This window comes from Amphibalanus amphitrite, unplaced genomic scaffold, assembly GCF_019059575.1.
Source record: "Amphibalanus amphitrite isolate SeventyFive unplaced genomic scaffold, NRLGWU_Aamphi_draft 001508F_arrow, whole genome shotgun sequence".
NCBI classification, from domain to species: Eukaryota; Metazoa; Arthropoda; class Thecostraca; order Balanomorpha; family Balanidae; genus Amphibalanus; species Amphibalanus amphitrite.
The window spans coordinates 73,531-89,419 of NW_024883001.1; the positions used below are offsets into that span (position 1 = coordinate 73,531).

The following is a 15,889-nucleotide window of genomic DNA, read 5'->3' on the forward strand; positions in this document are numbered from 1 at the left end:
CTGCACCCATTTCATCACTCTGCACGCCGTCCACTCTCTCCAGCTTACCAGCTACCACGCACTCTGACCGTGCTGGAATGACGACGTTCGACAGTAATCGCACTCGCGCACGTCTTGGTCGAACCTGCTCCCGGCTGGGCAGGGGAACGCTCATGGTTCCAATCTTGAATGAGCCAGCGTCGTCGTCAATGACCGTGCGATGCATGCACGTGAAGTCGCGACCTAGTATCACGTCGTACACGAGGTCGTCTGCCACGGTCACTACCGGGCATCGGAAGCTGACTCCATCAATGCATAATGAGAGGTTTTCCAACTCACCAACTATCTGGAGGGAGGTACCTCCCGCTCCGATAGCATTGCGCGCGCTGGGGCTGAGCCGGATTGTTCTTAGTGCTGGGTTCCCCTCATAAAATCCTCTTCGCATCATGGTGAAGTCGGCACCAGTGTCCACCAGCGCCCATGTCGGAGCGCCGTGAATGACGACCCGAACGGCCGACGCCGTGAGTGGGGACGCTTTAGAGAGGACTGGGACCTGTCCCACGGCTCCAGTCCGGTTCAGTTTTCCTGATGCGCACCGGCGCCCCGCCGGGGATCAGCAGCTCTTGTCTCGGAGTGGCCTCCGCCAGTGCTGCCACCCTGGAAGTATTGGCACCCCGCCATCCAGTGGCCCTGCTGCCCGCAACATAAGCAGAGCGGCAGCGCGCGCCCATCCCTTGTCGACGGCAATGAAATGGGGCAGTGTCGCTTGAGGTGACCCAATTCTCCACAGCCGAAGCATCTGACGCTAGGTGAACCACGGCTACGCTCGGGGCAGTCTCGCTGAAAATGACCCGGCTGCTCGCAGCGGTAGCACCGGGGAAGTCGGCGAGACTTACTCGCATCAGTTGTCGTCTTCGGCGCCATTGTGATGGCCGATATCGACTCGTGTAGCCCGCGAATATGATCCTCGATGGCTGTGAGCCGGTTGTTGTCCGTCACAGTCTTTTCTGCTTGACCCACGGTTGCTTCACCCCCGACCGGGCGGAACGCCCCGATGACGTCGATCTCATGCTTTCGCACTGCCTTGATCGTCTTCCTCGTCTCCTCGAATTCTTTACTAACGCGTACCGCGTCAGTCAGTGTGGATACGTTTTGGCTGATTAACCTCTCTTGCAATTGCGTGTCACGGAGGCCACAGATGAATCGGCCGCACTGGAATCCCTCCATAGCGCAGTGGTCGCTGGGCAGAGCCGGCTGGGCTAGCCCACTCAGCTCTCTGATCCTGGCTGAGAAGTCTTCAACAGACTCCGAAGGTGATTGGCAAACTCGGTTGAGTTCGGCATGAGCCTGCAACGTGCTTATTTGCCGACCGAACCGACTTTTCAGTGCTTCAACCACCCTGCCGTAGTCCTTCCGTGACTCTTCGGTGAGTGACGCGAATGTGTCCAGTGCTACTCCGTCCAAAAGACCCACCATAGCCGCCAGCCGGTCCCCGGCTTTCATGCTCGCTGTCTGAGCTTCGAATCGGCAGAACCATTTCTGCCACACTTCCCCCGACTCTCCACTAAATTTCGAAGCTCTTGAAAGGAAAATGGTAGATAAATCCATAGTCTGTTATACTGAACTCTACTGGAGAGAACCTCTCACCACCCAAAGTCTCTACTCACCGGTTCCGTCCACCTTTCCCACCGTGAGCTTGCGTAGGCCGTCACAGAACTCTCACAGCAATCTTCTTTCTTAAAAACTCATATGCAGCCCATTTACGTTATTGGTCCTACCGACCGCGCCAAAATATGTTAGGGCCAAGTAAAGCTGCATATACCACGACACGGTGTATTGTGCTTCCAGCGACCGAAGACCAAGCACGGACACGGCGACCCGCCGACTGACCCCGCCCGGTCAAGGTCGCGCCCTTATATAACCACGGCACAGAGCGCATGCGCGGTGACCGCGCGGCGGTCAGGCGGCTCGCCCGTCGCCGGCCGGCCGGCCGAGCCGCCGGCCCGGCCCGCGGCCGCGCCTCGGCCCCGCACGACCGGTCCGCGGTCACAATATCCCAACACCTTGAAGAACGATGCACACCTGTCCGCACCGCAGAGCAGCTGCATCTTTCTAAGGACACGTTTGGCTGCTTTAACCGGTTTCCAGCGATCCCAATCGTGTACCACATCTGTGACAGCAGTCGCCAACCCGCTCTGTCGGTTCTGGATTCTGGACACATCTCCAGACCATCTGTGACGGGTCTGGGACGCTGGATTCTGGACACAGCTCCAGACCACCTGTCTGGATTCTGGACTCGGCTCCAGAATGGCTGTGTCGGGTTCTAAGCGAGACTCATCGTCTGGGGCGGATGAAACTTGAGACTTGGACAGCGCACATATGGTGTGGAGATGTGTGGGGTAGCGGGCCGAACGAACGGGACGAGAGGGGACGGGACGAGGGGACGGGACGGACGGGACGAGGGGACGCCCGAATGAGTGATGGTACCAGAGGGGATTTAAACGGGACGCCAGAAGTCGGAGGGCACATTTTGTGCATGGATGTTTCTGTTCAACTAGTCTGCTCTAAAGCAAATCATCTGATGTTTCCCCAATTAGTGTGTGCCGCTTCACATAGGAACACAAGGCGAATACTGCTCGCTTGGTCAGCACATATGACGTCAGCACATATCCCTCCTGCCTTGAACGTCAAACCAAAATCAAAGAAAAACGATCGCTAGAAATCGAGAACATATGCGTTCATGCAAACGACTGACGTTTTACGGGTTGAATTTGTGTAAATATTCAGAGCGTGGGATTTCCATTTATAGCATCGCCCCCTGAACCAGTGCACTTGTGGCAACTAGGCAGTCTTCAGGACGGTGCAGCACAGACCTAACTGAACCCCAATGCGCACCGCACGAAACATCCTTACTCTGGCACGACCCGGCACGGGGCAACATTTAGGCAGTTGGGCTCTGTCTTTCAGAACTGGTGTGGCACAGTCGCTGGAGAACTGGAGAACCGTCGCACAGGCACACCCATCAGACCAGACCAACGCAGTCTTTAGGGCCAGTGAAGCGCAATCCACATTTCATATTAGACCAGTCCAGCGTACGCTATTGGTCAATCCAGCGCACGTTATTGGTAAAGTAATTTCATATCGCACGCTCATTAGACCAGTCCAGCGCCAGCTACACAGCCGGTGAAGCACAATTCATACCGCGCCTCCATTAGAGCGATACCCGCGGCGTCCGAGTCAGCACGGCGCAGTTAAAAGGACAATACAATAGCGTGGTTATCTATGTGGGATCTCCCTGTGCACCAGCCCCCCTCCCCCCGGAGTGTTCGCACCGAGTGACGGCGGAAAACTAGGCAAAGAACAGGCAACTGTACGGCCAGCAACACGAATGGATAGCACGGGCTGAGCGGAAAGCCCCAATCGTGTTCAGGGGACGAGGCAAGGTCCTGTCTGAGTAATGGGTTATGGAATTGGCGATGGACTGTGGTATTGACACCTCACACTTGGCACGAACTCCAGCTACGGTCCAGTCGAAATCTGACTTTCAAGCCAAAATTTTCGACCGTTCCGTGATTCTATCCTCAGGATACTGAAATCCTTCTCCTCCACGCCGCAACCCCCCTCCGGGCTGGACAGGCAACTTTATCTCATGCGGGCTGCTCCCTTGGAGCGGCACCGCTGCTCCCGAGGGAGCGCACCCCGTAGCCGGGTGCAGTGAGTACCTTGGGGCTGGTCGGCCTGTCCTTCGGGATGGGCTCAGCCCCGGTGACTCACTAGGGTGCCTGCCCAGACCAATGTCTCCCCCTAATTCCTATCATCCTTCCGGCTCTGAAATGGTCTAATTGGACCGAAAGGGCCTAACCCAACAAAACAAAAAACAAAAACCAAAATTTTCACCGAATTTCATTCTTTCAATTCCTAAACGCACGTCGCGCACGCCATAAAACCAGTCCACATTCAATGGAATGGGGGATCGTGTTCCTTTTTATTTTAGTCCAGAATTTTGAATCAACGAATTTCCAAGACAAGCACCTCGCAAACTGCATACGCCAGCAAGGCGCACCATAGCTGACTCCACCATAAACAATAATTTATCTCAGACTTCAAATGAGCCTCTTTCTTCAGCAGTGCCTTGAGACGCCGTGAAGCGGCTGGCAGCCCCGCACGGCCCTCTCGGGCCGATCACCGGGGACTGGGCCGCCGTCCCCCGCACTCATTTAATAAAACCACCCCACTGGAAACAGGCCCACAATCACCGGCGACTGGGGCCATCGCACCGCCCTGAGAGGCGGCAATGTCGCCCTTACGGCACCTCCCAGCAGCGCGAACGCCATGTGAAGGTGACTTTCACTGCGCGCGGGCCGCCGCCGCCGCCGTCAGAGTCGCAGTCAGTTCGCCGCCGCCCGCCACCCGTGCGCCTTTGAGCGTGTCACGCGCGACGACTGAAGATTCACGCCAGTCGCACGCGCTATTTGAATAAATGAGCATCTGGCTCACAATTGGAAGAAAAGATCGGAAAGATCATAGCGACGATCTTTTCAGTCGACGACAAAAAGGTAATTGTTTAACAGGAAGGAGATAAAAAGTGGTATTTGGGTGCCGCCCGCGGCGAGGCAGGTGGCCTACGCACGGCGCCATCGCGAGCACCCCCAGCTGAGCTGAACGGTGTCAGAGATGTGAGGAGATCTACACTACAGGACAAGTGTGATGCTGACGGCAAGGAGATCAGTATCTTCAGAGCTCTGCAATATGCAGTTAACAGGACGCCTGCTGGCGCTCCTCAATGTCAGCAAAAACTAGGAAATACTCATGATTTTCAACACCTCTAACTGAATTCTTAAATGTCAAAGCAGTTCAGCATTCATCCTCACGTGTGCAAACGAAAAAAATATTCGTTTAGCATGCGTACTGCAAGAATGTCGAGCAGGCGTGCAAACTGCGAGACTAGCGCATTTCTACGGACAAGCGTCCACTGAGGGCCTGCACTATGCACTGTTTGCCTCTCAATCTATCGGCGCAATAATCTATCATCGTTCGATGCACCATCGGTCTCATTGGTGAACGTTTCGCTGCATCAACACAGTCAAGTGACCTGCGGATGGACTTCGATCAATGGACTTCGAGAGATGACACGGCATTGGTTTCGCAGCATATACGATATCGATCACATCAACATACCCTTAGGATCTTAGCAACGCCCCTCAGTATGCCATCATCGTCCCTCATCTCAAGTCAGTTCTCTACCTCAAAGGGGTACATCTTCACCATTCATGGTCACAACTTCACCCTCTAGAACGTCGTCGACACTCGAACTTATGTGCCACACAACCAACTCTCGAGGTCGGGTCGACATTCAACATTGACGTTTAGCATTCAACATTGAGGTCAACTATCATGAGCAGCTGATCTATCATCGTCCTCGAGCCGAGGTTCAAAGGTCTCAGCGGATATAGATTATATAAGATATAAGATCTCTATGTATGGGACGCCATACGGCCGCTTTGGTATATGCACATGTGGCCAACAGCCCGGGGACGGAATCCTAGGAGAAGGGAGACGACGGGAACAGTGGAGCGTTTGTTCTTCAGTGGAGGGGACCATGGCTAGTAGTGCTCCTCGCGTTTTAGGATCCATGAAGTTGAGGAGCGGCGCGGTTGGTGTCTGGTGGTAATTGGTGTGGTATATTCGGAGCTAAATTCTGCCGTATATCAGGGGACGGCGAGAGCCAAGGATGGACGGAGATTGGTACTGCTCAGAGAAGGTAAGCAGGTAAAGATGTTTGGTATTTTAACGAAGGCTGCAAAGATGACTTTACGAGAGGCCGTGGCAATGGCTCCCAGATAAGCCTCTCTGCTATAATTTTCCCGGCATATCCTCCTCACCAGAATATAGTCTCTCCTATGCTAACAATTGACGCCAAAAGGAGAAACGTTTCTCCGCGAGCTAACTCATCAGACTGACGGAAAACATTGCCCATAAGCAATCCTCTACCATAAACACGATACCTGCCTGGCTGACCATATTGAGGACTGGTCAATACGTCCTGTCCCGTGCCCGCTCATTCGAGGAACAGTTACCTGGCCAGCACTATGTGATCAATACCTCCGTCCAGCTCTATTTCAGGCTGGCTCAGATTCCCCGAACGAATCTGAGTGGGTTTGACGAGGGCCCGGCTCGACCGACGTCAGGATATGACGCCGCCGTCAGTATATGACGCTGCCGTCTAAATATGACGCAGACTGTCCCCTGTCGCAGCCTTTGAAGTCAGGGCCAAGTTTGAAGTTCACAGTACGCTGACAGGAATTGACGACAAAGTCACCAAGTTCATGAAGTTGGCCAAGCGTTGATACCTCGAGCCACAAAACAGTCCAAAAAGGACACAGGACGTCGCAAAACATGTCGGCTTTGACAGAACAGCGCTGGTTCGAATTCGGAGAATGTTCACAAAACTTCGAGCCATGAGACAGGAGCGCACTCCTTCAGTTGGATGCTGCTAAACTTGATGGGTCTCCCGGATCTGAGCCGGTTGAACAGTTCAGCAGCTCAGACTGAACCGATGTGATTTGGCAGCTCATTTGAATCGGCAGGCGCAGCTGGTGAATCTATTTGTAAATGAACCACAGTTGAACCCAGTGTCGAGCGACTCAACAGCTAACGTTACACAAACTCTCATTTCTAACCACCAAACAGATCAAAGCAAGAGGGTGCTTCGGTTATCCATGCCATTACAATTTACAAGTGAGGTCTCAGAAGTCAGATTTATTTCTGCTACAGCGAAGCCTCAATGTTTGCATTATAATTCCTAGTAGCATCAATGAAAAGCGGGTTGAATTAGCAATATGCAATGGCTCACGTAACGTGGTCATTACTGAACCTTAATTTGCTGATCGGCGAGCTTCGAAGATTGCAACTACGAAGAAGCTATTGCCGCAACTTGAAGAAGGATCATGTTAACCCTTTAAAAGAAATTCAAACAACGTAATTGGTGATTTAATGATCAAGCATTCAAAGAAATAGTAATGGATCTGGTAATAGGATTAAATAAGACATATCATTGGCGGAATTAAAATAAAAGAGTGCGAAATTACACCATTAAAACTGACTCAGTACCTTTATCTTCATTATTTCAAACACATTGGTAGAAACTAGAAATTCTGGCTCGCTTCGCGGGCCTGAAAAAAATGGCAAAGCCCCTTTCCAATTTCCAATCTAGCTTGAAGCAATATGTAAAAAAGGAAAAAATCCGAAAAGAAGTCTTCGAAACAATACAGTTCAGTTCCGTCGGGTCAGCATGAGACTCCTGCATTCTGCAGTCCCCAGAGAGGAGATGTGAAAGAAGAGTATAAAGATCTGCCCCATCAGTTCGCAAATAGTCGAGCCGAAGTGAGACACTCACGAGTGTGTGCCAAGAAACGCAGCGGCAGTAATCGTACACAGTCGTGCACATCATTCAACAACCGAATCAACCTTGTCTTTCACTGAATGCTCTTGTGCCACCCAAGAGCGTTTCTTCTCACAAGGCGACAAGCTTCGAGTTCTGAGCAAATATGGCCCACAAAAGTGCACAGAAAGATAGCGATGAGTCAGAAGTCAAATGGGACTTGCAAAACTGATACGGCTCAGCAAACAGCAATGTGATATCGCTTCAGTAACAACTGACGCACACTTTGGCCAATGAAAAAAACATTTTTATACCACGTTTTCTTTCAACAATAATTACATATGTAAAGATGAAGGACTTCAAAGAAATTCGGATAACTTTTTGGGACACATTCGTGTGTTCAATAACAAAACACGCATGACATTTCCCCAAATAAAAAGTGTTTTCAGCAAGTAAACCGCACACAGTTTGCAGAGATCACCGATAGATGTCACTGCTAACTTACCTGGCAGACTCAGCCGGCCGGCGATAGATGTCAGCACCGTCGGCTGGGCCGCACACTCGGGTTCCCGCTGCCGAGCCTTGGCAATGCCAACCAACTTGCCTCCGGAGGCTGTGGAAAACATCAAAGGTTAACGAATAACGTCAGGTCAGGGGTCAAGGGGTCGTTATGGTATGTGGTGATGGATGGGATAAGACACATTACTAGATAAGAGAGATGAAAGGGGGTGGACGGAAAGACACTACGAGGCGAGGAAGCAACAAGGAAAGTGTCGTCACATTTAAATGTCTAGACGCATTCAGGATGGAGTAGTTGTATGAAGCATTAAAGTCTCGCCTTCATCCAGCCAGGCATTATCATCCTTCTTCAGCTAAACCAAAATTATAGCACAAAATCGATCGGGAAGACTTCGGTTGCAGCGCAGCGCCAGGCCTTAGGCCTTCAAAACACCAACAGATCTGGTGTTGTTCTGACCACACGATGACGCCCCCTCTCGCAGCACCCACCTGTGGCGGGCAGCACGGTCCTGGGTGCTGAGCTGACAGCTACCGGCCTGCCGGCATCGCCGGCGCCGGGCGAGGCCATCTCGGCGCCCGGCCCCGGCCCCGGCGCCGCGAAAGGCCCCAGCCCGCTGATGGAGATCATCTGATCGGGTGTGACGTCACCGATGACGTCACTGCTGGCGGCAGCTGAGCACCGCCTCTTGCGCCGCCTGGGGGGAGGGGAGGGGGTCAACCGGCTGCAACGGGGCGGGCGTGAGCAAGCGCAACGAGAGGTAAATTGGAAAATGATGCAATGTGTATTGACTAGCATAGTAAGGAGGTTTATGGGATGGCCTTACGTCTAGCCGCCGTGCCTAATTGAAAATATAGGATGCTTCTGCTCGAGGTAAAAGCGCGGGCTGACTCACTGCCTGGAGCCATGTAATGCTGTATTGGAAGAAGCCAATGCATTCAAAATTTGCTTAGAAGTGACATTGTTTATGTTGCTTATAATTGTCTCTCAATGCTGTGCCTCGCACGGTGTTGAGGCAAACCAGGATCTGGACGTTTGCTTCACCAGAAACTATCGCGTGTCAGTCCAGACCAGACGTCAGCCAAAGGTTCGTCACATTCATGGAAATAATCACCAATCTGCCAGCTCGTTGAAGAGGTAAATTAACAAGTCCTTAACAGGACTGATGTCACGGGATTTCCCATTAACCACAGCCGAGAACTCCAACAAACCTGAAAATGAATGCCAAATAGAGCCACACCCCTTTTGTGTTTAAACGAAAGTGAGCAAAATAATAGGGGTGAACGCTGCCATTTCGCCCAAACCTTCATCCCACCTGTCCTCGGGACCCCTACTTAATTCCAAAATCCAGTCTAAGACTTAGTAGATTTGAACCATGTACTCTGTGACCCTATAATCTCGTACGAGGAAGTAAACAGCATTTACATTTTACACCGAAGATCTGTGCTGGTTCTAGTTGCACACCGCTAGCTTTCGGCTCCATCCAGCATTCAGATAAGGGACTAAGTCTCGGGCTTAGTCCCTGGTAAACAGTCACAAACTGCCAACTCACGGTGGTCGCGGTGTCAGAACTAGTTTGACGCTTAGCGAGGCGACGCCACAGGAAGACGAGGCGTAGTGCCGCGAGCCATGTGGAAATCGAAACATCGGAAGGGATGGTCGTTCGGTCCCCAAACTGATAAATGTTGATTGACGTAGAAGATAAAGAGTTGACGCGGAAGATATACCCTATCCACACTTGAAAGAATGTGTTTTTTACGAAAACAGAGTGAATCTAAGCATTTCACAAATCACAAGAGCAAATACCATCTTATTCAGTATTCACGAGAGCAGAGATGAAGTGGTAATCGGCGACAAATGGAGATAGCCATCTCGTTAGACAACACGACTAGACGTTGAGTTGAGCAGCTTGCGTGGCTTGTGATTCACACAAACTGTTGCTGCTGTCAGCATTTACCGGGATTTGCCTATGTTTATACGTGTTTGTAAAATGTATAGCGATTCTAGGTCTGCTTAAATTCGCAGTTTCAACATCCCGCTGCATCTCACGTAAAAACCTCACCCCGTCGAAGTTGAAAGTCATGTCAATACCGACTCGGGAATTCCGATTTCTATGGTAAAAGCGTCATTTTAAAATGCCGTTCAGTGGGTGCCTAAGAACAGAGTGAAAGAGGTTATCCCGGACAAAAAAGGAAATTTATGTAAAAAGACACGAGAGACATAGCACATCCAAATACGGCTAAACCTTCCGTGCAATCTGTCACCGATTTTTAAGGCAACAGCTTCGCGGAAAACACACAAGACAACAAATAAGACACAAAAGGCAATAAACCTTCCAGGGGTGCTGAGACCCAGCTCGGCGATTCATGAGAGCTGACAGCAGAGCTATATCACAAATTTCTACTTTTTCTACCTTAGCCCTTGGCTGTGTTCAATCCAAGTGTTCAAATGTTTTAACAGCAGGGCCTCGTTTCTTTCATAAAGCGAGTCCGTAACTTACGCCGTTTTTTTTTTTTTGCCTTGTATTCCAAGTGCATGTGAAGCGATGACGATAGTTTGAATCGTTGAATTTATTTATCTTGCAAGCAAAAACAGAAGGGAGAAAGGGAAATAAATTTATCGCTTCACATGCGCTTGCAATACAAGCCCAAAAACCGGGGTAAGCTACGGACTCGCTTTATGAAACGAGTCCCTGGTAACGGTGACGAGTGACGGAGGATTGGAAAAACATCGATGACTGGCGAACTGAAATCTGATTCCAGCATGCTTTCACATGGAGGCAGTGATTAAAATTCAATTTATTTCAAAAAGTTTTGTGTGAATTTTGATCCAGAGACTGTATTGTGGAAATATCGTAAACATAGGTCAAGGTGCCCTCAGGCGTGTGACCTCTGGCCTCACGAGTCCAAACTGACACCCACACGCGTGTATGCTCATTTGACACGGCCTAAAGTTTGCGTCAATATTTATCGGCTTAGTTAGTCAAGTGTAAACTATGCGCTCGCGGCCAAACGAGGAAACTTTCACAATATCAGGCCCGGAGAACCGATGGGGCCGTATAAAGGTCGAGGCTATACACTGTGTATCTGTAAATAACCAGGTAAGGAAGTGGGCTGCTTCATATTCTTAGTGCATAGTTGCGAACGCCCGTAAACCAGAAACGCTGATTATTCACCTGCACAATACAGGGCATGTGAAAAGCAGGCAGGAGTTTGAAATGTGGACAATGTGTACGATAAGCGCACAACTAGGCGCAGTCGATGAAAGACCAGTCGCTACATTATAAAACAAGAATTGTACACCTTATTTGTCGGAAGTAAATTTGTCACAATAAAAGTACATATAATTCAGACCCGTCGTAAAACATTCCCCGATCCGCAGCAACTCTGTGCCGGTCGCATTATCACAGTAGCCGCCCATATCCTTCGTCCCTCGGTAACTATCACGTGAATGCCTCTTCAGGGGGGCCGTCAGCCGTAACGATTGTGTGGTAAGAAGATTCAGACTCAAATGATCCCAACCAACGTATCAATGCCAGATCACGAATCGTGCCGTATTTCTCGTTATAAAGGTTACCTACATGCAGCACAACTTAGAAGAACACAACTACAATAATACCTAGAGAACCTAAATCCCTCCCGAGTTAGACCTGAGTACAAACTCGATTCTACTCAACTCAAATCAACTCAGAACTCACCGGCACCACTCGCTGTAGCGGACCCATGTCTGGCTCAGCGGCCGGGTCCTACAGCAGTCCGGTAGTTCGCCGCCCGCTCCAGAGATGTCGCCCTCGGCGTCTGGTTCGTCAGCCTCTCCAGAGATGGCGCTGGCAGGCGCCGCCTCGCCCCCGACGGCCGCTCCTGCAAAGGCGAACGGATTTGCGTTAGGCTACGTCATTTCCGTAGCGAAATGCCGATGCGTCTCACGAAACGCTCGACCATTTATTATCAAACGATTTTGGGTCTGAGAACGAACAAGCGCAGAAGATCATGATCAAGACGCATGCTAAACGTAAGCTGCAGGATCGAAAATCGGTGGAACGGGGAGAGATCGGGAAACACGGCTCGGCAGACTCGGTCACACATGGGCGCGACACGAAAAAAGCGGCATCGGTCTTAACGGGAAACGGACGAAAAACGGTTCTTTCAGGCCCCAAGAACGGAGGGAGCACAATAAGTGTGGTTGCAACTCTGATTGAGTAACCGTGAAACATAATTTCGCAGCTTCAACGGAGAGTTGAAAGCCGTAAGCTCAGTAGGTAAGTGAGAACTGCGGCGAATCAGGCATCCCGAATGCCGCAGCTCCACGGAACAGAAGGTGATCACGGTTTTCTCATCTCTCGGGCCTAACGTCATGTCGGGGATCACACACCGCTCCTCGCCCCCTTTCATTAGGTACTTTGCAAAACTGACATAGGCGGCGGAACGGGGAGGGCACCGGGGCACCGTGCCCCCCTTTGATTTTGGCATTTTAACATTAGCTCTATGGGCGTTGCATGGAAAGAATGGGACCAAAGTCAGTGGTGCCCCCCCCCCCCCCCCCTTAGCTGAAGGTGTTCCGCCGCTACTGCTTTGATCGGCAAATAAAAGGAAAATATTGATAATTGATAAAAAAATGCGAAAAACTGCAGGTTGAAATCAATCAAATCTTATAACCACACATAAAGCTGCAACTTGCAAGCCAACAAAACACCGGAAATACCTCGCCTAATCACCAGAGCATCAACCAACAGCCCAGCGCATTCCATATTTCCCAGACTGCCAGGCTAGCAACAGCCCCCCCCCCCCCCACTATCCTCTTGCCTCCCACACGTCGTAAACACCGCCCCATAGCAACAGACAGCGTGGGTTGGGGGGGGGGCAGTCGGAGAAGGCGTACGCTCCCCCCCCCCCCCCCCCTCCTCCGCCGGAGGCAAGGGACATGTGCGGGCATAATACCAATAATGGGTTTTTAGTTGGTTATAAGACGCGCAAAAGATTCCAAGAGCTCGGGTACGGGTAAGCATATGTTGTGGTTGTGTGAAGATGTTTTCTGAGTTCTGAACACCCTTTGAGAGTGAGATGAGCGAGCACTAAGCACTAAGCAGACAGTGCAAATGTTCAGAGCTAGCAGGAGTAACTTTCGGCGGGCCTGTTCAGTGTTCATGATACATCCTACATATATGCGAACGGGCTGTCTTCAGAAATAGAAGGTAGATAATATTTCAAAATACCGTAGTTTTTGGCATCAAGTTTTTCTTCTTTTATTCTTGTTTTTACGATCATAGATGAACGACGCCAAAATATGACGATACCCAATAATATTGCCAATAATGGCATGCCAGAAAAAAAATAGCTTGACTCGCTAATACTTTTACCATATTATCATAGTACCTCACATAGCATATCTAGGAGTTTCACAAATAAATGCCTTGTCGAAGGAAAACAATGGACATATTCGAGCAATGCATTCAAATGCACACCATTTCGCAAAGTGCATCACTCCCCTATTCAGCTCACAGCTAAAGCCATAGCCTCATGGGCGGGAACATCCTGTGACAATTTGAATATCGCATGCGCTATCGTCTTTAACTTCCGACGCTTGTCAAAGCGAGTGACAAGCCATATCTAAAGCCACGAGGGACGGCATCGCACAGGACGTGTCCGTTCGATAGAATATCTGGCCGGTCTGATCGGGCACCGGGCGGAAATCCGTCGACTCTAATCACCGAGCATGACAATGTTATGTCCCATGACATACATGTTTGTCAGAAGCGTGTGCTGTTGGTTTCCGGTTCGGCCGAGCTCCTAGTTTGGTTCAGGTTTGGTTTAAGAGTCACGTTTGAAAAGGCCCAATGCATTTAGTATCCTCAACGCGTTTCGTTATCAGTCGGATTCAGTGACGCTAACAACGGATGACGAATGAGTTTCCACCGCCTCCTACCCGTCTCCGTCTCATCTCAGTCTCCTCTCCGTCTCGTCTCCTCTTCATCACGTCTCTGTCCTTCGATATGATCATTTCCGCGCGCCTTCACCTCCGTTCCTTCATTTCTGTTCCTCAGTTTTCGCCAATCCGTCTTTTAGGTCATCCGTCTCCGTCCCTCCGTCTACGCATTTCCGTCTTCATAGCTTTGTCTCCGTCCGAGTCCATCCCCTGTCTTTCACGTCTCCAACAGCAAGCCCGATGCCGGCTTCAGCGTCCGCCTAGTCATACAAAGTTTCGTCTCTCTGCCTGTGTCTCTCAAGCTCCGTGTATCTTTCCAAACTTCCTTCGTCTCCCGTCTCCATCGGTCCGTGTTCGTTTCCCATATCTGCACTTCGTCCCCGTCTGTCCGTCTCCGTCTCCCGTCTCGCGTCTCCGTCTCACCACCCAGTTGTCCATCTCTGGAATGTCTGGAGACCGGAAGGGACGCCACCCGCCCCTCCCCCCCCCCCCGCTCCGTCCGGCTCTGGGGCCCCCACGTCTGCTCGCGTGTCCGAGGAATGTCATGGGCTGTTATTGTTACCTGAGAAGGCGACAGGTCCCGGCCGGTGGACTGAGGACGAGGGAATGAGGGGTTCAGGTGTCCCCGCGTCCCAGCGTTGGTTATTTGTAATGTGAGTGAAAACAAATATCTAGACCTCACGGTCTTCCCGACAAACTGTGAGGTAAGGCAAGAAAGGATAACTAGTCGGTGCATCAAGGGAGGCAAATTCAGAAGCCTTGTCCGTACTGACCCGTCCAAACTCTTGGTCTGGATAAAGTGAACGATGGAGCGTGAACAAACTGAGTGGCAAAATCGTCTCTCTGGAACACCAGTGCAGTGGTCCTATAGAAAATGTGAGACCCAGTGCAGTTGGTCCTACAGAGAAACCTCGCTAGACCTACATTTTGGTTCAGGGCTGTCTCCAAGCCGCGAGTACCTAAGTGTAAATTCACACACAAGCTCCAAAACGTCATTGACCTCTCCCTCGGTACCAGTGTCTGAAAGAGCCCAGTCGGCCCCTGCCCACGGCTCTGACACGCCCCCCCCCCCCTCCCCGTCTCCCTCTCCCCAACTCATCACGCTGGGCGACCGCTCCCCATTCAAAGGCAATATTACAAAGCGTATTTAATTGTCGCCGCCGGGTGCTCCCATAGATAAGCCACAATTACCCGACGTGCCTCTTTAATCGGACAGCGCTGGCGGCGGCGGACGGCGGGCCACTGCCTCGGCCGTTTGTTTACTGTCCGATTATCGAGTAACTCGATGCCAGGTGCTGTGGGACGGACGGGGTTGGCTCTCATTTGGCCGGGGGCGCCGGCGCTCGGGACGGAGCCGCGGGGCGCACACGCGGCCGGCACGGGCGCAGACGCGGCCAGCGGGCGCCCCAGCACGCGCTGCCGGCTACCGGGCACAACAGCGACCTGGGGTGTCAGAAACTGTGCCTGCCGATGCTAAAATAAAGTGGTTAGATTGATTTTCATCTAACAGTTCAATGAACTCAGCGCATGAAACACATTTTTAAAAAGACGCAAGGTAGTTTTATACTGTGTAGACTTTTGATTTTATAATTATGACTCCAATGGCAGAAAGCTTTCCTCTGAAATTTCTCTAAAATTTGGGAGGAGAACGAAGCTCGAAAACCATCACTCCCTTGGTTTCAATATACTACCTAGAAAACCGCATGTAACTTACCCTTTTTGTAAGTCTACAACACCTTTTTACATATCTCAACATATGGTAAAAAACATCTTCCCTGTCATCATTCCCAAAACTCACAACCATTTCCAAGTAATCTCAAAATATTCAAACACATTCGGTGTGTCTTGCAGCGCACGACTGTAGAATTCCGTCCCTGAGTCGCCCCAGTCCGCCCCGAACTCGCCGATACTATCGCAGACCGGACTCTGATGACGTCAGCAGCGGTGGTGACGTCATCTGAGAGCGCGGCACGCAGCGCAGCGCGGCCTCTGCTGAGTCTGCACTTTGCACGAACCGACTCGGCTAGCCGATCACAGATTCTAGCCTTGAGTAAGCCACTAAAAACTAAAGAGATACGTAGAGAGCATGT

At 51.0% G+C, this 15,889-nt stretch overlaps 1 protein-coding gene across 1 annotated transcript in view; it reads right to left on the minus strand.

Moving 5' to 3' along the window:
- The window catches only part of LOC122373515 (protein piccolo-like), a gene marked incomplete at its 5' end in the record, with an annotated part of 71,239 nt that overhangs the window by 20,365 nt on the left and 34,985 nt on the right, over window positions 1-15,889 (minus strand). Inside the window, 3 exons of the mRNA XM_043351648.1 lie at window positions 7,866-7,973; window positions 8,369-8,574; window positions 11,575-11,737. Coding sequence (XP_043207583.1) covers window positions 7,866-7,973; window positions 8,369-8,574; window positions 11,575-11,737 — 477 coding nt within the window. The remainder of the gene's footprint in view (window positions 1-7,865; window positions 7,974-8,368; window positions 8,575-11,574; window positions 11,738-15,889) is intronic.